The 21,075-nt window shown below is 45.4% G+C and overlaps 2 protein-coding genes across 3 annotated transcripts; both read left to right on the plus strand.

Annotated features, from left to right (window-relative positions):
* The first annotated feature begins 656 nt into the window (after window positions 1–656).
* On the plus strand, window positions 657–7,697 carry LOC128752791 (protein FAM171A2). Its single transcript, XM_053854411.1, has 7 exons — window positions 657–869; window positions 2,625–2,852; window positions 2,917–3,009; window positions 3,279–3,617; window positions 3,692–3,805; window positions 3,879–4,005; window positions 4,072–7,697. The coding sequence occupies exons 1-7, from the start codon at window positions 779–781 to the stop codon at window positions 5,525–5,527; spliced, it is 2,448 nt and encodes an 815-aa protein (XP_053710386.1). The 5' UTR covers window positions 657–778; the 3' UTR covers window positions 5,528–7,697.
* An 883-nt stretch (window positions 7,698–8,580) lies between these two features.
* grnb (granulin b) lies at window positions 8,581–18,430 on the plus strand. Of its 2 annotated transcripts, none has more exons than XM_053866549.1 (17): window positions 8,581–8,685; window positions 8,851–8,913; window positions 10,151–10,291; window positions 10,761–10,901; window positions 11,482–11,595; window positions 11,863–12,004; window positions 12,487–12,596; window positions 13,835–13,964; window positions 14,712–14,803; window positions 14,907–15,042; window positions 15,313–15,410; window positions 15,479–15,712; window positions 15,955–16,188; window positions 16,323–16,586; window positions 17,268–17,501; window positions 17,568–17,807; window positions 17,957–18,430. In XM_053866549.1, exons 2-17 carry the CDS (start codon window positions 8,911–8,913, stop codon window positions 18,086–18,088), a joined length of 2,445 nt encoding a protein of 814 aa, XP_053722524.1. In that variant the 5' UTR covers window positions 8,581–8,685; window positions 8,851–8,910; the 3' UTR covers window positions 18,089–18,430. The 2 variants fall into 2 exon arrangements, with proteins under 2 accessions (XP_053722524.1, XP_053722534.1); XM_053866559.1 differs by having other exon boundaries at window positions 11,863–11,997; window positions 12,483–12,596.
* Window positions 18,431–21,075: the final 2,645 nt, after the last annotated feature.

Consider the following 21,075-nt stretch of genomic DNA (forward strand, 5'->3'; position numbering starts at 1 on the left):
CACAGTGTTTAAGTGTTTGTTCAGGATGAATTACTTTCTTCACATGATGGGGGACATGATGTCCAGAGATCAACTCAAGTTGAGGTCACATAGAGGACACTGACACTTGGATCGTTGAGTGCAGCACATCTAATCTGGGATGACATGTTCTGGGAGACAGTGCCACATGCGTGGATCTCATTTCACACTGATAAGAATGTTTTAATATTCATTTTACGTCATTACTTTATCACGATTCAACTGCACTTTTTTTCTTCAGCATTTTTTTCCAGTTATTTGTATCTTCAATTGAAATTTGTAGTCAAGTTCTAATTGTATTTTTTATTTTTTTGCTATTTCAGCTGTTTTTTTTTGTCTTCACGTTGTATTTTTTGTTATTATTTTTTTGGTTGTTTTTCTTATTGGGATGCGCACCGATGAAGACATCGATTGTTGACATAATAATAATAATAATTATTATTATATTAACTATAATGCTATTCTAATGTTAATTATAATCATCATACATGTACTTTTTCTTTAATAATAAATAAATAGCTATATAGTGAAACAATTAAAAGATTTTGGTAAATTGCGACTGTGTGGTTTGTGTGAAATATTTGAATTCCGTCACACCCAATTATGACCAGGCGGGGGCGCTGTCGCCCTCTCCTCGCCAGACAATGAAAACAAGCCTTTGAAGGTGCAGCATCTTCTGCTAGCGTTGCCTCGACCCACCTCCGGCCTCCGGGACCGACATGGCCTCATCTTCTCGGGACATGGGGATGTAGTCTTCAGGATGCGGCCCTCCCGGATCTCCCGTTTGCTCCTGCTCGCCTGGACCCTGGCGCTTCCGGAGGTGTTGGCCAAATCCCTGCCAGATCAGTTCGGTAAGATGGACCCAGCAGGGCTGCTGCAGCGGCTCCATGACAGGGTGGGAGTGGTTCTTTTATTGCTTTTGTCGACAAAGCGTCGATTTCCCCGTGTTTGGGTTCGGTTTTGTGACCCGCCCCGGTACATCCGAGCCTCTGTCGGAGCTTTGAGGTGCTATTGTCATCGGGAATCGGGATTACTGCTGGTTTGCGGCTATTTAGACTGTGGACTGTGGTAGTGGGCCACACTGGTGTTATGGGAGACTCACACAGATGTGCACAGATGTGCAGGCTAGAAACAGGCCTTTATCTAGTTCTGCTGGGGCGTCTGGGCCTGGATCCTCATGTGAAGATCTCAGCACATTCTAAATGACCAGGTGATTGACCAAATCCTGCTGGGTTCTTGGGAAACTTTGTTTATATTATTGTGTTTATTTCCAGGCTTATTATGTAATTGTCGTGTATTATTCATACCGGAAGCCTTTTAGACACGCTTGGGTGGTTCCTGACAATTACAGACCCTGGAGTCCTCCTTAATTATTGAGGAAGGATTTATTTTTTATTATTTAACCTTATGTTTTAGCGTTATGTTTAACACACATCAACCCATCTCCGGTGCATATTGCGTGAATATTTTATTATCTCAGACTGGTTGAGGGGCCTGCTGTATGTGTCGAACTCAAGGCTGTAGTTATAGTTCAGAATGTCTGTTCTCAACGGGCCACTTCCATCACTCAAACTTGTCCCATAACGCACTGCAGCATTGGAACGGTTGTCAAATTTGGACATGGTGAATCAGAAAAATCCTTGCAACTAAATATGCTGGTGTGTAATTGTGGATGCAGTGAAAGTCAGTCTGTCACTGGAGATTGGAGGCTGTTCTGGTTCCACAGGGAGAGAGGCGGGGGACCTCCTGTCCCGGTGGCATTGTTTTAGGGGTCTGGATGTGAACCAGGGACTTCCTCATTCACGACGGGGCTCCCACACTAAACACTGTGCCTTGTGCTGCCAAGTACATAAATATGCTGAGAAATATATTCTGGTGAAAATCGATATACACCCGACATTCATTAACAAATGACATCAATCTATATTTTTATGGTATTCTGTTACGGTTCATTGTAGTACTTTTTTAAGTAAGTCATGTAGAGTAGGGCAAGGGAGTCATGTGTCCTGTTGGGATTCACACGACACTAAAGGTCGCTTTGATTCTCTCTAACTGGTGAATGAGTGAATGAATGACAACTCTTGATGTGTTTGTGCCAGTGAGGCTGTTTGTTACACCAAAGTTTCAAGTGTGGAGGCCAGATTGAGGAGTTCTCTTCCCTACCATACACACACACACACACATATATACAAAGAAGCTTTCATTGCTCCAATTATGCTAATGCTTCAAATGGTTTGGTGTTCACACACACTTAACCCACCACACATATACACACACACACATTTCAGTTCTGAATGGATTCATGTGGAAACACAAGCGGGCTGCTTTGGTAGACTCGCTCCGTATCCATAGCTACAGCTCCAGAGTGACCCATATCCCCACTGGATCAGAAACAAAATGTTCCGGTGCCAGTGAAAACAGAAACAAGGGGTGGGAGCGAGAGGTGGAAATACTTGGTGCTGATGTGGGTTTTTTTGAGCGACAAATAGAATCCTCACCTGGCAGACTGCTTGTGATGATGTCACCTTCCAAGGTCATGAGACAAATCCAGACCAAACACCAGTTTATTAACCTATATTTCTGTCATGTCTTGTATGGTCTTGCAGAGGTGCAAATCAAGGTTCAAGTGTTCGACAGCAGCAATCTGTCTCTGCTCCCCAACGCTCTCGTCCAAGTGCATGGTAATCAGACGGTGCTGGCGACGGGAACAGCAGGCAGCGATGGCGTCCTAAGGGTCAGCTTCAAGTACCACACCGGCTCCTGGGTCGTCATCACGGCCTCCAAGCAGGACTACGTCACCAACTCTGTGCCGTGGCAGTCGGGTCGAGTCCCCTGTGAGTCATTCAGGTGAAACACTGTTTGGAGGCGGCACTTGTTAAGTGTGTATCTCTTGTTCAGTGTACGCAGCCGTGAGTCTGTACCTGCTGGCCCAGAGACCAGGAACTCTCATTCTCTACGATGACGTACTGCAGGTGGTGGCCGGGTCTCCAGGTGAGTCAGACTGCTCCATTAACAGCGCCGTGCTACAGAAACCTTTTATCTTGAGCAGCCAAAAGAAGTTCGTAGCCCACCTCCTCATGTTATCACCGTGGCAACCACACAAGCTAGTTTGCATATGAAAACTAGTGATAATGTGACGCGGCGGGTCTAGCTGTGATTGTGGTTCTGCAGAAATAATCAATAGCATATCTTAGCCAAGCATTTAGTTACCGTGGCAACGACGGCTTCAACATCTGTGCATGTTCCCGCTCTTATTTTAGGTGGTCGGAACCAGCCAATGGTGCAGCTCCAGAGAAAGTCCCTGCAGCTACCGCCTACCTCCAACTACACCGCCCTTTCGGCGGTGCTGACAACGGCCCGGAATCAGTATGAAATTGGAGGGTTCCCATTTCTGCTGGGCAAGGAGACCAACAGCTCAGGGGCGGAGACAGGCTGGACTGATCTGACTGCACTGGCCGTGGCCAGTATCCAGCTCTATGACAGAGATGGCAGCCCAGTCCAGGTCTCAGACTCAATCCATGTCTCGGTTCCGCTCCCGACGGACACCCGGAACCATATGGCGACGAGCGTTCCTGCCTGGCTCTATCAGCCAAAAACTGGTACTTAAATACTCTTGTGAATATGGGAAAGCTGTTGACTGGTGCTAATTCTCATCCATGCTTCTGTTTCCCAGGACTCTGGGTGAGAAATGGCACTGGCTACATTCAAAAAGAAGGATCACAATACGTTTGGAACATCGTTGTTCCTCAGATGGGATACTGGTTAGCTGCTTTTCCAACCTCTTCAGGTATGGACATGAAGATATATAGAATGGGCTGCAAAGACCTCAGGAAAGGGATAATCTTACTTCTGTTTCACAGGATTCAGTCTCGGTCATCCGGGTCTGAGGGACATCACCACCTACCACACTCTATTCCTGCTGTGTATCTTGGGCTCGTTGGCGTTGCTGGTGCTGATCCTTCTCTGCGTGCTCCTCTACTACTGCAGGTGTGACATGACACCTTATAGCGTTATTGGTATTTGACATGACAGTCCCATTTATTTACCTTTCAGGCGAAAGTGCTTAAAACCTCGTCGTCAGCAGGGAAAACCTCACTCCACCACTCTAAACGGTGCCAAAAGGGACCAAGGCACATCCATGTCACGCCTCAATCTGATATGTGGTGGTCACGCAGAGTCTGGCCCGTCGAATGAAAAACCTGATATGTCTCCAACTCGGGATTACCACAGCTCAAGAGAAGACCTGACCAAACATGTCCCAGTTCACATGCTGCGGCATGGAAAGGGAAAAAATGGCTCACAGCGTGGCGAGAGCTTCCCTATGAAGGTGACAAGGGCAACAGAGACCAACAACTTGGACAACCCTTTGCTCCATGATGACTACAGTCGTAGCCACAACGCAAATGACAATCGTGCTTACGCCTCTGACCCACCGTCCCCTCCTCGCTTCCAAGGCTATGTGCCAAGCCAGTCAGACAAACCTCCAGAGTATTCAGCGGCGGCAGCTGACAGCCTCGCCAGACCCACCTCCTTGAACACCCAGCCCGGGCAAATCATCTTCTGCAGCTCCATTGATCAGATGAAGGAGAACATGTACCGCAGTATGGTGCCAACTTTGGTCATTCCTGCACACTACATGCGCCTGCCTTCTGAGTTTGCAAATAATGATGGAAAGGATCAAAAAGACCAGGACAAAGAAGGAGGCCAGATGGGTGGAAGCCAGCAACACCATCACCACCACTCCCAAAAACAAGGTCAGCAGCAGCAGCATCAACAAGGTGGCTTGCAAGGCGATGACTCTGAGGAGCAGAGCTGGGTGTCTGACTCACCTGGTGGGCCTGTGACTATCCCTGTGCTCTTCAATGACTCCACTATGGCGCAGATGAATGGAGAGCTGCAGGCTCTCACTGAGAAGAAGCTACTGGAGCTGGGAGTCAAGCAACATCCCAGGGCCTGGTTCATCTCACTAGATGGACGTGCAAATGCCCATGTTCGCCACTCTTACATTGATGTGGCTAATGACCTTAGTGGTGGCGGAGGATTCGGAGTTGGATTTGCCAGTGGCCAGAGCACCGCTCACCGAGAAATCAACCTGGAGCCACCTCTGGAGGCTCATGAGCGTAAATCTGGAGTCAACAAGAAGGTAAAGGATGAACGGTGGGGGACAGGGGGAAGAAAGACGCACGGCATTGGAAACAGCGGCGGAAAAACATATTCCAAGTTGGCGTACCCAGACCACAGTGACCCAAGCAGCAGTGAGGGACGCCCTGTGTCCCCTGAAGAGAACTCCCTTACCCCTCTACTGGATGAAGGTACGTCCTCACGGGGTTCAACCATCCCCAGGAAAGGACGCAGCCGCGTGAACAGCAGCCGCAGCAGCAACAGTGAGAACCGCCGCGACTCCATGACCAGTCCGGAAGATGATTCTGAAGACAAAGATGAGAATAAGAAGAGCCCATGGCAGAAGATTGAAGACCGGCCACTAATGGTGTTCCACCCAAGAAAATAGGAATCCTTCACCGAGGACACTGAACCTTCCTATTAAGGGACTAAGAAGTGGTGAACTCACACGATAAGCACAAGCATCCGTCACTGGTCCACCCCCAGTTGTGCTCCTGGTGCTTGTACACCACAAGTTCCCACTGTACGAAACACAGGAACCTTCCCGGTTTATTGTGAGCCTTGTCAACACTGAATCACCACCTGAGCCGTTTTCTGTCCTGGACATAGCCATGTGACTCTGCAAATGGAAAGCACTTATGAAAAGACTTGCTCCTTGGAATATGTTTGAAGGTTGTTTGAACAGATCACTGTAATGTGGACTTAACTTTCATGTTTCTATCCTCGGTTTTCCTCTTGATAGTGTAAGAACATGTACTGTGGACCATTTTTACTCAAACTGCATAGAATCTAGGTTAAATGTAGGATTTCCTTCAACAGTCTTGTGAAGATTGTGTGGCGAAAAACATCTACAGTGGGTTGAATATGATGTGCGCTTCCTTATCTCATTGGTCACATGTCAACCGTGAAGCATGTGGATTTGGAACACAAGTAGTTCTGATGATAGACTCTCACCTTTAGCAGTGACATTAAGTGTCAACAACACCAATTGGTGTAGCAGTAAACACCTTCTTAAATATATTCTGAAGGCAGGGCTAATCAGTTATGAATGACATTTCAAAATAAGTTGTCAAACTGGACTGGTCTGATGCCAACTGAGGTGACAATCAAGCTGAACCAGCATCTGACATGTTTAGGTCAGCACTACTGCAGTGAGAGTTGACATCCACAGTCTTCAATTGGATGTAGACCCATTGACACCTGTAAGACGACTGTAGCTGTCTTGAGAGTTCAGCTTGGCCACTCTTAAATACTGCTGCCATTTCATCGCGACACGGCACTGAAATAGCTAACTACCGCTGTTATTGAAGGAGTTGCATGGTCTCCTGATGTAGTGAAACACCAGCTAAATCAGTCTGAGGGACATTCACATAGGTTTATTGTGGTGGGATTTTGGAGCAGCAATCCATGCACACTTCAGAGGCATGAACAGCTCTTTAGCTTGCTGCACTACCACAACAAAAACTGGACTTAATCCACGCCTCTTGTGCAGCAGGTATGAACAATCCTTAACAGTTCAAGGCTGCCTCTTCAAATAGACGGCCCAAACCTGCTCAGTTCAGTCGTACAAACCATCAAGATGTCTTTCTGAAAATCTTGAATCCCTTCTAAGTACTTGTAAAATGTTGCTCTCTCATAAATGGCCAGATGTTCCTCCATATTCATGCCATTATTTAGATTGTTGTGGACTTTTCTCCATGTGATTTCTGCCATGTAAATAGAGTCCATCAAGCCAGATAGGTTGCGTGCATGCTCGAATGTATGAAAGGAGACAGCGGAGGACCCCCACTTAAGTCTTTCATGCTCCTTATTTAAGGGTAATTGCCAAGAATTTTGGTTACATGCCGGAATTAAACACACTACTTGAAGCTAGCTGTACACTGAGATAAACGGTGATGAACTGGAATGGGCCTAAACCACTTCTCTCCTACAAGTGCCTTCTTCACACAGGATCTAGTGATAGGCATGGATGCCCCATGTAAAAGTGCAGCCATCTTTAATACAGCATGACACCGACAAGCACACTTAGCTGTGGTACCACCGTGTCACTACTGCGAGCATGTGGGCCAAAACTTCTCACCCCACCCCAACTGTTGATACTTGTATTTTCTCGCTCTCTTTTCACCAAACTTGTATATTGAACGTTAAACTATATGAGATTTTATGTGTGTGCGACGTGCATGTAACGTGTAGAGTAGCCAACTACTTTAAATGATCAAGGATGTTTTGGCAGAATTGTCAGGTTGCGTTGCCAAATTATCAGACACTGAATACATAAAATTCACTTCCGGTCGTAAATGTTTACAAGAAAATCAACTTGCTATCTGCTGTAAGTCACGTTCCCCTGTAAACTATCATCTAGAATGTTACTTCTCAACTGGTCCAAGCTGTATGCAATGCCAAAACTATCTCAAGTTGTGTTCTCTTAAGGTCATTTCGATAGTGATTGCACTACAACTGAAAAAAGACAGATGTATTGGCTCTCCAAACTGAAACACGCAGCTTGTATTTCTTAAAATCCTCTAAAACCAGCACAAAGAGAACAGGCACTCTTTTTTTAATAAATTGAAAAAGATGGGTGTCAGAACAAGCACAAAACAAACATTTTGGGCCAGTTGAGAATCAGTGTGAGCAATTTTGAAATCAGAAAATGTTGGTGTTTTTATCTTTGTGTTTGTTTCAGAGTAAATATTTCATCATCAACATGAGACTTGTCTAAAGTGGACGATTTTCCTCAGCCACCTGCCTGTGGTCCATTTGCCACGTCTGTGGCCTCCAGTAGCAGCTTGTGACGTGGTCCCGAAGAAAACCCGTGTCCGATCCTGCTGACGTATCGTGTCCACGGCTGTTTGTGTGTGTGTTTACGGACCAGCTGTGGAAGTGTGGCTTTCCTCACTTGTTGTTATACCAGAAGATTGGAGAACAAATGACTGAATTTTTATAAACTCAGAAGACGTTGAGGTGCAGTGATGTGGGACGATGATGACGAGGAGATCCATCAAAAGGCCTTGATCAACATTTGTCACTTCCTTCATCGTCAGTTGTTTAACTGTAAATTGGCATTTTTCTGTACCACTCATGAAATGGAATAAAATTTGCTGCCAAAAGTGGTCAGTGTTTGTTCATTGATTTTGTTCATCATTTTGTTGATCAGGGAGAGACAGGCCAATGTGAAAAGAGCCCATTTGGCTGAGGTTCAATAAACAAAATGCAAAAAGTTGTCCTTCAATTTTCTTGTTGTATTAGTCAATAAAGGCTTTTCTAAGGGTATGGATGATTTTGAACAACACACACACACACCAATGACTCTTGTACATCGTTTTATTATCTTCTGGAAGAAGCCTGTGTCACTTCCAATTAAAAAATAAATAAAATTGAATTTCGGGTTTGGCTGTATTCTGCTGTTAGACGCGCGTACTGTCTCTTTAAGAAGTCAGTGATCACATGAGACAGTCATGTGGTTCAGGACCGATAGTTAAAATATTCAGTATTTCCGGACATTTCCTAAACACACTGGGGTCAACACATACTGAATAAATCAAGAGGGTAAGAAAGCCTGACCTACATACGACATAAACAATAAACACACTTGTTATTGTTCTGCTGTGCTAGCTAGCCACCTAGCCTGGTTTCCTGTATTGAGTCTGGAATATTTTACGCGTTTATATATATCGAATCGATCGTAATGCCTGTTTTTCTTTCTGTCGACAGGTTGTGAGAGGAGCATGGAACAAGGAGTGTGCTTTTGAAAAATCCCGTTTCAACTAAACAATGGTAAAGCAGCTTATTGAATGCGGCTCTTCAACACAACGTCAAATTTAAGAAGTGCGTGCAGCCACTTTCAGTGAAGAGTAATACAAACAAAAAGGCTGCTGCATCACCTTTTATTAAGCCATTGCTTAAACATATAACCTGAATGTTCTGTTTTATTTTATTTTACTAAGGCTCAGAATTATTCACTATATTTAAACAGTTATTGTGCAAACAGCAGCTCGGCAAACTTCGTCATTCTCCATCTTATCGGCTCACTGTTTCTCGCACATTCTCTCTTGTGGCTCTTTTGTCACGTTAAACCACCCAAACATGAATTGTTTCAACCCTTTATGAACAAGCACGTATAGTTTTTTCTTCTCTCCTAATCTCAAGTGGTTGCCCGGTATAAGCCCAGTGAGACTTTCGGTTCAGCAGAATTACCATAATCCAAGGCATCGTAAAATGTGTTATCAGCACCGGGGGGTTTGTCTTGAACATCTTGAACACAAAACAGTGTCTTTAGCACCAGGAGGACCATCACTCAGCCTTCTCATTCGTATTAAATGGATTGGACTGGCAGGTGGACAGGCGGAGGGCTTCCGTCACAATTGTCATGGATCAAGTGGTTGACTCTTAACATCCGAGTTCGTCGTGAATCATTTCTTTTGATTATTATTATGATTAGATTTCATTATTGTATTCTTTAATCTTCATTTTATTATGACTTTTTGTTATTCTGATTGTTCCTTTATGTATTCTTGCTTCATGTATATCTTTAATATCTTAAATGCTTTGGTGTTTGCTGCTGTGACAAGTTGAATTTCCTCATTGTGGGAAGTATGAAGGACTATCTTTAGATAAAACAACTGTAGAACACGTGGGTGAACATCATTGGCCTGAGCCCTGTCTTTGATGAGAATGGAGCTTATTCTCATCAAAGTCATGGAACACAGCATCTTCTTTAAATGCTCATTTTCATGATACACTCCGTGGAACCTCGAGTACTGTTGATGACACATCTTTTCTCTGATTTATGTTATTCCTCCTGTAAGACTGTAGGTTTAAATATTAACTTTAGCACGTGTTAATGTGAACCTGGCCAACATGGTGAACAGTCCCGTCAGAAGCAAACGAAGCGTATTTATTCATTCTTTTGCCTCCTTTCTTGTGTCAATGACCAGAACAATATGTATATGTGTAAATAGCATGGCGCCCTAAAGTTATGTGAGCTCTGTTGTTGCATTTCTGCTCGGTCCAGATGAGCCGCGTGTGGATTCTTGGTCTGGCTCTGCTGGGCCTGAGCTCAGCGCTCATCTGTCCAGATGGAGGGATGTGTGAGGACAGAGACACTTGCTGCAAGAACTCAGAGGGACGTTACGCCTGCTGTCCTCTGTCGCATGTAAGTATCCCACCATTGTCTTACAACTGTCGCTCCGAATGTCAAACAAACAAAAAATATTTTCCGGTTCACGTTTGCTTCTCTGTCACTGTATCAAATTGCACCTGCTATCTGGAACAGGATTTTTTTTTCATAAATATTCATCTAATTTGTGCTCATACTGTTCTCCTCTGTCCAAAATAGCTGAACTTGACAATACCAACAAAATGATTTTGGTTTAAACTTCTCATCTGGTCTGTCCTGCTACAAACTTCCCTGTTCAGTGTTTTGACGACTTTAGCTTAAAGCATGTATGTTTTCTGATTCCGGCAAACATCTTCGTCCTTAGCTTTGTTGTGAACCCCTCACTTTGTAGATGACAATTTCTTTGTCAAGAATCCGACAGGAGCTGTTCAAATAGGTCCCAAGCAGTGATGACTCTGTTCTTTCGAGCTGTATGAATAAGACCACATGAACCTTGTTTTCGCAGGCCGAGTGCTGCTCAGATCATCTTCACTGTTGCTATGAGGGCACAGTTTGTGATCTGGAACATGCCCGCTGTGTTAACAAAAGTGTCTCCCTTCCCTGGGTGATGCGTGTACCTGCCAAGCAGGTCCAACTGGACCATGAGGTATGTGTCGTTGTATAAATTTCAATGGACAAGAGCCTTGAATGGAAGCTCGGGTTGCTATTTATCAAACAGAATCAATGTCATAAAGTCCAAGCTGACGGCAGCAGTGGTAGGAAACCAGATGGTTCAAATGATCATTATTAGGTAATGTGTTACTCACCGTGGTGGAGTGTCATGGGAACTTTGTGCTGATAACATTGAAGTCAATATTGTTGTACTGCTAAAATTAAGTAGGGTCTAGAAAAAAATAAAAGCTTAGATAAATCGTCACTCACATTAACATGGAAATAGAAATGTCTGACTCAAGTAAAGAAAAAACATGTTGCAGTAACCAAGTTGCTATATAAAAAGAGATGGATGAAGAATATTCCCTTCGCATTTTTGGATGAAAGGAGGGGGAACATTTGTCCTTCAGCCTAGCTAAATAGTGAATGCATCCTGTATTTTTAGATTCTACCTTGATCCATCATATAAAACGTCTCTTGAGTGGCACATTTTCAGAAGAGAAAATGGTCAAACAACTTGTGGTTTGAATCTCCCGTCAGGCTGTGTTAATATTCAGGTCCTGCTCTCCTCACAGCTGAGCAAGGGAGTGAAGGCCATCATTTGTCCCAACCTGGAGTCCGTGTGTCCGGAGGACACCACTTGCTGCCAGCTTCCTGACCATTCGTGGGGCTGCTGCCCGTTCCCCATGGTGGGTGTCAGGATTCTGCCTGGAGTTCTGGTCAATGAAGGAAGTTTTGTAGTCAGAACCAATTGAATTTTGGAATATACATTGTTCATTTTGTGTTCCAGTGACATACCCAACAGCACACTGTTTCTTTTTGCTTGATCTTCAATTTAAAATTAAAAAAACATTTGTATGCTGTATTATCATGCATTACTCATCCAGCAAGTGGTTTAGAAGAGAACTGAAGCTGAAAAGTCATGCTAACTTCAGTGCATTGTTTTGTTCCCTCAGGCCGTTTGCTGCAGTGACAAACTGCACTGTTGCCCTGGGGGAACAGAGTGTGATCTGGCCCACTCCTTGTGCATGAGTGACACTCGAGAATCCGTCCCGCTGTTCAAGAAGTTCCCGGCAAAGAGCAGAAGAAAACAACCAGGTGACGGACTGAGCACAGAATCAGAAGACTTTGCTGTCTTAGCTCGTATTTATTAATTATTAAAAGGTCTGGGAACAGAAACTTGGCGAAAGAATAAAGAAAAGTGATAGTGATATTCTACATATTAGCGTAGTAGCTGGTGTGTTCATTCAGTGCATGCTCATCTCCATGTGAGCTCATATGATGCACTCTATCTAGCTGTAAAACAACATGGTCTTGATGTCTTGTAACATGCAAAATGAAAAGAAAGTGATGCTTGTAACAAATGTTTTTTAAAAATCCATAGCAGTTCATGGATGACACACTGTTTTAGCCCCCTCCACGAGTGAACCAAGGGCTGCATGCACTATACACACACACGTTTCTGCTTCCTCTGTTTGCCTTACAGCTAATTCTTCTGTTCCTGCAGTCAACAATGATACTGTTGGTGATCAGCTGATGATGATGATCATTATTGATGGTTATTGGGTTCATGTCTCCAGCTTCTACTGTTGGTTCGGTCTTGTGTCCTGGTGGTCATAGCAGCTGTCCAGAAGGTCACACGTGTTGTCAACTCCCCACTGGAGACAGTGGCTGCTGCCCCTACCCAGAAGTAAGTCTAAGTAGTAATACTTGTGTTAGCAGGACTGACAGTGGTTGAGCTTGGCTCTTTCCTATAAACAATGAATAATCTAAAGATCAAAGTTCTCAATGTCAGTTTGACTGGGGTGGGGGCAAATTCTTGAGCCGTCCCCACAAATGCCCAGCGTTTGTGGAGCCATCTTGAGGCTTCCCAACATGCATTGCACGGCAGAAAGGCTCCCCCGGCCTTCTGTTTGTTTACTAGTTGTTTTGTATTGATGTCATCCAGTCGTAATAGTAATCTTTGCAGTGTTTTGATGACATGACCATTTCAGTGATTTGGTGGCTTTGCAGCGTTGTTGAAAAGTAGTTCTTTAAGATGAAAGTCACATTGAATTAAAGTTGCCATTATCACCTGACCATCCTGCTTTGCACAAAGTGCTAGGTATGATATGGACATTTACGGCCACTGGAACCATGAGAAAAATACCATCTGCATCCACCAAATTTGCAGAGAAAAAAAAACAGCTTAAACCTATAGTTTAGAGTTGAAGTATACATTTCAAGCGCATGAATGTCATTAGTAGTTTTCAGAGCATCTCACTTGGACAAAGAGGGATTGCCCTGTTGCGCCCACTCCAATGCTAAAATTGGCCACCTCGTGGCAGGCCGCCAAGCTGCATCCTGCAAGTTTGTGACGCCTGCTGTATATAGCTGATGACTTTACATCCTACCGTACAGTATTTAATTTGTTTGGTAACCATGGAGCTACATTTTAGAGTTACAATGAATTCAATATACTGGGAAAAGCATTCACCTCAGATATGTCCTGACCTAAGAACCAATGGTCATTCTCCAAATCTCTGACACTGTGGACCATTCGTGCCATTGGATCCTTGACGTGATGGGTATAGTGGAGTCCGGTTATCACCCCAACCAAGCTGGAGCTGCAAATGTGGGACCCTCACAGTCAGTGAATGGCTGGCACTGGACTGGAGACATTCAACATAGTCTGGAGCATAAGCATTTTGTTACATGTTCCATGACTCCTAACACTGAAAATCAAACCGGATCATCATCTAGTCATCGGAAGCAGAGCGCTCGTGTTCCAGAGTCAATATTCAGGACATCTCTACCTGATAGCTTGTTTTATAAGTGTCATAAGATATTAGACTGATATCAGTCTCATATGACCTTCTAATGTCCCGGTGATAACTGTTTGTTTCTGTGTCCTGTGTGTGTGTGTGTGTGTGTGTTTATCACCTGCAGGCCACCTGCTGCAGCGATCACCTCCACTGTTGCCCTAACAACATGCAGTGTAACTTGCAGAAGCTGCAGTGCTTCTCTGGCGACGTTCATATTCCCATGGTGGAGAAGATCCCAGCACTGCGCAGTAACAGTAGGCATCTGTCTTCTTTTAAAGAGTCAGCATCCCATGCTCATGTGAAGGGGAAGAGATTTGTCACATGGCTCTCTGTCAGTGGGGGGAGGAATCCAGGCCCTCAATGTCAACTCTGAAGTGAGCTTGCTCAGATCGCCTCGCAGCCCCTTCTGAGTCTGAGTCTACCATCTCTTGTAGAGGTTTCAGGCCGACTATGAAAATACCACAGTCCCTCAGTATCGGTCTGGTCTACAATGTTTACAATGATTGGTTGTGAAACTAGTTTCACTAGCTCGTAGCTTGTTAGTATTCCTCGTCTGCTGACTTGCATGTGATGACAGCAGCTGTAGTTGTCCCCACAGCAGGGTTCGACAACCTGTAGTCTGCTGTAGGTGTCTGTGATTTATCTTTATGGAAATTTACATAACAGCATGCTGGTAAATATTTTAAATGTCAGTGTTCATTGCTACGGTGTTTGTCTGGTAGCATTAACAGTGATATGATGTCCAGAAATGGACAGTGTTTAACATGGTAAAAAAATAAATAAAACAATTTAAATCATTAGCTCTTTTAGCATGCACTGCTCTGAGAGCTCAAGCTAATTCAAGGGGGCCTATATCGTGTATGATGCGAGTGCTTTATTTATTTATTTTGGGTTGCCACAAAATGGATTTAAGATTCATAAATACAATAGTTTTCTCTTTGTTGTGCCAGAAACCTGCAAAAATGATTCTTCTTCGTCCTCACTGTGGGTCTATCTTCTAGGGAAGTGTCCTGATAAGAAGTCTTCCTGCCCTGACCAGGCCACCTGCTGTAGGATGCAGAATCGTACGTACGGCTGCTGCCCGATGCCAGACGTGAGTAGTCTGTTGCTTTTGACCTAAAGATCTTGCGTCTCTTTTCGGAGCCAGCGGCTCATCTTGAAATTCTCATGAACTGAAAGCTCCTGGTGTTTTCCAGGCCGTGTGCTGTTCAGATCACATCCACTGCTGTCCGACGGGAACCGAGTGTGACCTGGCCCATGGCGCTTGTGTCTCCCCCGACCCCTTGACCCTCGCTTCGTCTGGGACTCAGCTGACGCTTCTACAAACTGATGGTGAGGGTGTAACTAAAGGGAACTGCTTGCAGTAAAACGGTCCGTGTCTCTACATGTCACTCCATCATGTCTCCTAATCCTTCATGTCTCCACTCTGCGTTCTCTTAGCCAGTTTGCTGGCATCACCGCTCACCCCCACCATCTCTGTCGCTCCTGATATCCCACTTGACCTTTGCCACTTTTTACCGTCTACCGTGATGACATAAAAAAATGTGTTCTCAAACAAATGTCCAGTTTGAATGAAATAATCATTTTCCATTTAACCGCCAGCTGTCAAAGTGCATTGCGACCTGAGGTGGTCCTGCAGTGATGGTCACACCTGCTGTAGAACACCTGAAGGTGAATGGTCCTGCTGCCCCATCTCAGAGGTAAATAAAGGTGAACATGTGAGCTCAAGAGACCCAGCCCAACCAAACACCTTCCTGGGTCTCTGCAGGCCGTCTGCTGTGAAGACCACCTCCACTGCTGTCCTCATGGATCCGTGTGTAACCTGGCTACCTCCACCTGTGACAACCCCTCAGGGGTGGCAATCGTACCGTTCCTCACAAGCGTGCCAGCACACTCTCTGCTCGGGGTCAACACTAAGTGTGATGAAAGCGTTTCCTGTCCCGGGAAGTCTTCCTGCTGCAAGACAGTCTCGGGAAAGTGGGGCTGCTGCCCACTGCACGAGGTAGATCTTTCCGTTCCACATTTCTGCTGTGTTTATGTACAGTGTACAGTATGAAGTGTCTATATATGTTGTATACATAACTATCAGGCTATTTATCTGCCTGGAGTACATTTTAATTCGATCACTGGTTCATTTTTATATCCTTACATTTTCAGTTTTTAAAATGATGCTCCACATTGTACGACATTTTCACCCAAAAGTTTAGTTTAGAGCTTAATCATGGTGTGACTCTCCCGTTTCAGGCCGTCTGCTGTGACGACCACATCCACTGTTGTCCTCATGGAACCATCTGCAACATACAAGCCCAAACCTGTGATGACCCGGCTGGTGTACATGAATCTCAAGTCTGGGCGACCAAATTAGATGGTCTGACCACTGAACCGGATCAGGATTGTGATGAGCAGACTCGGTGTCGAGGAGGAACCACCTGCTGCAAAGGGGCTTCTGGGCAGTGGGCGTGCTGCCCCCTGAGTAAGGTTGGTGGGAGCGTGCTGCTATCATTTCTGGTCAACCTCTGTTTGTGGCTGCCTCCTTGTGGTGCTATGCTGCAACAGCATCCTGCTGCGATGGGTGGGCTCACTCCTTGTGTTGTTGTTGTTGTGGTGTCCAGGCTGTTTGCTGCAGTGACGGTGAGCACTGCTGTCCGAATGGCTTCAAGTGCAACATGAAAGAAAAAACCTGCAACAAAGAGGGAGAGGTGACTTTCCCGTGGGTCCGGAAGACGCCTGCACTGAGAAAAGTGTCCAGCTTGGTTGCTGTCACAGCAGCCAACTCTCCCCGAAACAACTGCGATGGTCAGACCAGCTGCCCCAAGGAGACAACCTGCTGCTTCATGGAGAGGACTCAGAAGTGGGGCTGCTGCCCGCTGCCTCAGGTACTCCACTGAGCCATATAGCTGTGGGTACATTTCAGTCAGTCAGAAAATCAGGGATTTATAACATCTGAAATTTCACAGGAAATGTGTTATAAACAGTGAGTAGAAATGTTGAAAAAGATTTGATAAACTGCTGCAATACTGTGAGAATGAACTGAAGGTTTTTTTGTGTAGGAAGTCAGGATGTTGACTTAATAGAGTAGGTGATAAAGATTCTAGAAGTCATCCAGAAGTTATCGTGACTGGAGGGAGGTTCCATTGTGCCTAAATGATCAGTCAAATAAAAAGCTAGAATATAAAGTAGCAAACACCTGACTGGTCACAACACTGTTAGTGTTGGCTAGCGCTCACATGTCACGTGTCTGGTGGATAATGTCACTCTGCCAAAGGGCGCAAATCCTCTTCTCCTGGTGAACTCAAGTCCCAGACCAAAGCCTGGTTCGCTTGCATTCACACATCAGATTTTTTATCAAAGTGGAACTTTGATCTGGGACAGAGTCGTGAAAATCTCTTTTAACAGTCTTGGATAAATATTTCACTGTACTCGGCACTGACTAGCTTAATGCGACAACTATACAAATAGACACATATATGTTCTATAGAACATGTACACACGCAGAAATTTGCGCATGGCAAACACATCAGGTCACAGAAACGGTGTTGTGCTCGGTGTGTCACCAGGCGGTCTGCTGTGAGGATGGAAACCACTGCTGTCCTCGTGGTCACGCCTGCCTTCCACATCGCTCGTCCTGCTCCAAAGGTCCCCACCTCATCCCGTGGTTCACCAAAATCGCTGCCACCACGGAAGCCAGCGACGTTTCGGACGTGCCGTGCGACAAACACACCAGCTGTGCAGCCGGAACCACCTGCTGCAAGCTGCAGACCGGGGAGTGGGGCTGCTGCCCACTGGTCAAGGTGAGACCCCCACCTGAGCTGACATCAGAGGACAATGTTGAAGTGTGTGTGTGCTGTGGTCGGCAGGCGGTCTGTTGCGCAGACCACCAGCACTGCTGCCCACAGGGCTACAATTGCAACATGCAGACTGGAACCTGTGAGAAGAAGACGTACCACGAGGGCCGCCAATCGCTGTCCATGACCAAAGTTCTTGCCAACCAGGACACACTTGTACCATGTGACCACTCCGGGAACTTCCACTGCCCCCTGCAGGAGACTTGCTGTCAGATATCAGACTCGGAGTGGAAGTGCTGCCCCTCCCCCAAGGTACTGCCGATGACCACTATATTCTACTTGTTTATAGATGTTATCTTCAGAAAGGAGTTTATTTTCCTGAATGTGACTCCACTGGGACTTTTGAATACCTACTGGAGTTGACGTTATTTCACTATAATGAAATGTTTGGTTGCTTCCAGGCCGTCTGTTGCGCCAACTCTCGCAGCTGCTGTCCGGCAGGATTCGCCTGTGATGTGGAGGCGGGGAGCTGCCGCCAGCTGACTCCTCGCACCTGGCACTATTGGTCTCAGGACAAAAAGTCAAACTTGTAACTCCAGTTACAAGTTCAAGCTTTGTACTTTAATGTATCTTTGGGATTTTGCACATATTGTAGGACGTTACAGGTACTGCTTCTTTGCCACATCTGCTACGAACGAGGTCACTGTGCTGTGGTTTCATCTAATGGAGGCCACCTTGATCCCTGAAGATCTTTCTAGCTGTTGGCTTGACTCCCTGGCAAACCCTCGACCCCGAATGTCTCTGCCTTCTTAAAAAGTTCCAACATGGAGAATGAGGCTTTAGTTTTTTTTTCTTTCTGTTGTGGTTTTCTTTTTGTTGTGAAAAATGAAACTTGAAGGATTCAATAAATTTAAAAAAATATTACAAACATTCAAGTATAGCTTTGATCTTTTTCCATCTGAATTCAAGTATCACTTAGGTGTGACATCACGTTTTGAACGCAATTTAATGTTGCCGTACACAAATTTAAAAAATTCTTAACCAGTGCTTAATTTTTAAATGAAAAAAATGCAATCCATTTTTATTTTAGGCCAATTTAATGGGCTGTTGTAGTTTCCAATGTTGAGCAGCAGATGGCGTCAGAGAGCTGAGATGTGAACGAGTTTCTCCCAGAAGCTCAATTTATCTCGGTTTTAATCCATTTGCTGCAGTCGGAGTCACTTTTTCTTTGAGGCATTAAGACACCCAGTGACGTCACCGCAAGTTCCCACCGTTCGCTTGTGTTAAAAATTTCGAGGCGAGTTACCCTCGGTCCCTCTCCCCCCCCACCCGCACTCACACACTTGCCATCTCTCCCCCCTCTCCTCCTCCTCCCCCTCCCTCAAGGGGCCAAGTGGAGCGATGAAGTTTGCCATTGTGGTCCACTGTGGGTGTTTTCAGACTCTCTGGCTCGATGTGTGAGTTAGTGTTCCGTGTGTTCCTGCCCACTGTGCCCACTGTCGTCCCCCCACAATGCCCCATTCAGCCCGGGGCCTTCCTCTCACTCCCCCCGCCTCCCCATCTCTCCCAGTCTGAGCCTCATCTTCCTCATCACTTCCCAGTTTAGTCTCAACCAGTGGTGATGTCATCGCTGTGATCGTCCTCGCCGCCTCTTCCTCGCTCTTTCTGTCCCCGGCTGCACAAAAGGCTGGAGGCCTCCATGGTGTATGCTGGTCACCATGGAGACCAGGAGACAGTGTTGGCTCTTTAAACCGACTCCGAGGGGTGTGAGGCGTTCAGGGGGTGTGGGACTTACACGGTAAAATACGGCTTTTTTAACCTCCTCCACTGGCGGAATCTTTCAAATATTTACCAAGGTGCTGGAAATCTGCGGACAAAAGGGGGTGGGGGGGCATGTAAATCTCTCTCTCTCTCTGTCTCTCTCTCTCTCTCTCTCGCTCACACACACACACACACACAAACAGAGTGATTGTAAAGCGCCCAGGGGCCTCTGCTTTGGCCCCGGGTGTAGAATACATTACCAGATGCTTGAGGAGTTTCATTCCAGACCAGAAAAACTTGTAGCAGGAAAAACAAGCGCGCACACACCCACCAATGCTCCCCCTCACCCTCACACCCATCCATCTCTCTCTTCAGCTCCTTCCTGTCGGCAGGATTGTCACATTATGCTCCCGGTGTCTGTGTGATCAGGGGGTCGGGGTCGCCGGCTCCACTCCAAGCCTGAAGTTCAATATCAGCCCCCTCCTCTCTCCCCCAGTCCACAATGAAAGCAGGAAGGGCAGGGAGAGGACGAATGAACCACCCACGGCTGCTTTCAACACACTAAATAACCAACTTCTTTTTTTCTTTAAAGTCCAAAGAACAGTTTTTGGATCTTTGAAGTTGCCTTAGGAGGTCATGAGACCAAACCTGGAGCAAAAATACAGTTTGTTCCACGGCTTGATTAAAAAAAATGTTTTTTTAAAAGTCGGCGATATAAATAGGTGTTTTGAATCTATACAGTGCTGCGTTCAGCTGCAGCCTTGATGGTTGTTGCGTGATTGAAAAACATGTTTCGGAGACTTGAAATGACCTGCGTCTTGGTGACACCAGATAGCTCAGTCATCCACAGACTCAGGGTGGAGCATCACTGAAGCTGTTATTTGTTCAAATTAAGTTGAGCCGCTGCGTGGACGGTTGAGAAAGTGACTCCGCGGTTGTAGCTGGCCTGTGTGAGCCAGAGGGTTCCGAGACTACAGATGTTTGCGGGCGTTCTTGCACAACTTCCCCTCATTCTCTCCAGATGATTCCACCTCCCCAAAATCAAAATGAACTGAGAGGCAGCCCTGTTTTTCTTTCCTGTCTTCCTATGGTGGGAGAGGATGAAGGGCGAGGATGAGTTGGAGCGAGACCTGGACTCTGTCAGGTCTGAGGCCATCTGAGGACCGCCAGCTTCTTAGTATGCAAAGAGGAGGATGTTGTGCATAATGAGGTTTCAGAGGAGGAAATGGAGCCGCTAAGTTTGTCAGTGGCTCAACTTGCATCAAGTTTCAAAAGTAAAATCCAAAAGAATTTGGATTTAAAGTCGGATTTATCCACTTTTTTTATAGACATAATTTCTACGACATTCTGTGGATTATTATTTTTGTAAAACTCTTATTTATTTATTCTTCTCAATTAAGATACAAGATACGTGTATTCCTCCATTTTCAACTAAACTTTTTCTTCAAAATATTAATAGAGAATTCTAATGTAGTGTGAGTGGCAATGCAGAACTTATCAGCTTTCTATATAAACCTCTCCCCACATGCACATTTTCACACCAATGTTCATCAGTATTTTTTTTTTTTTTGTGTCATATATTTTCTTCGTTCTTATTCCCATTCTGGTCCCATGTTTATCACTGCTTTTGGTGCATCAAACTTCCACTGCATTAACACGTTTTCCTGGAATGTTTTGTTTTCAGAAGTGAAGTCCCTTGATATGAGAACAGAACATTCCCCTGCAGTGGCATGTAGATATAACTGTTCTCAGAGAGGACCGTGGAGAGGTTCCGCAACACAGATGAACATAGACGTGCAGCAACAACAAAAAATAATGT

Source organism: Synchiropus splendidus, chromosome 1 (genome assembly GCF_027744825.2).
Source record: "Synchiropus splendidus isolate RoL2022-P1 chromosome 1, RoL_Sspl_1.0, whole genome shotgun sequence".
Lineage (NCBI taxonomy): Eukaryota > Metazoa > Chordata > Actinopteri > Syngnathiformes > Callionymidae > Synchiropus > Synchiropus splendidus.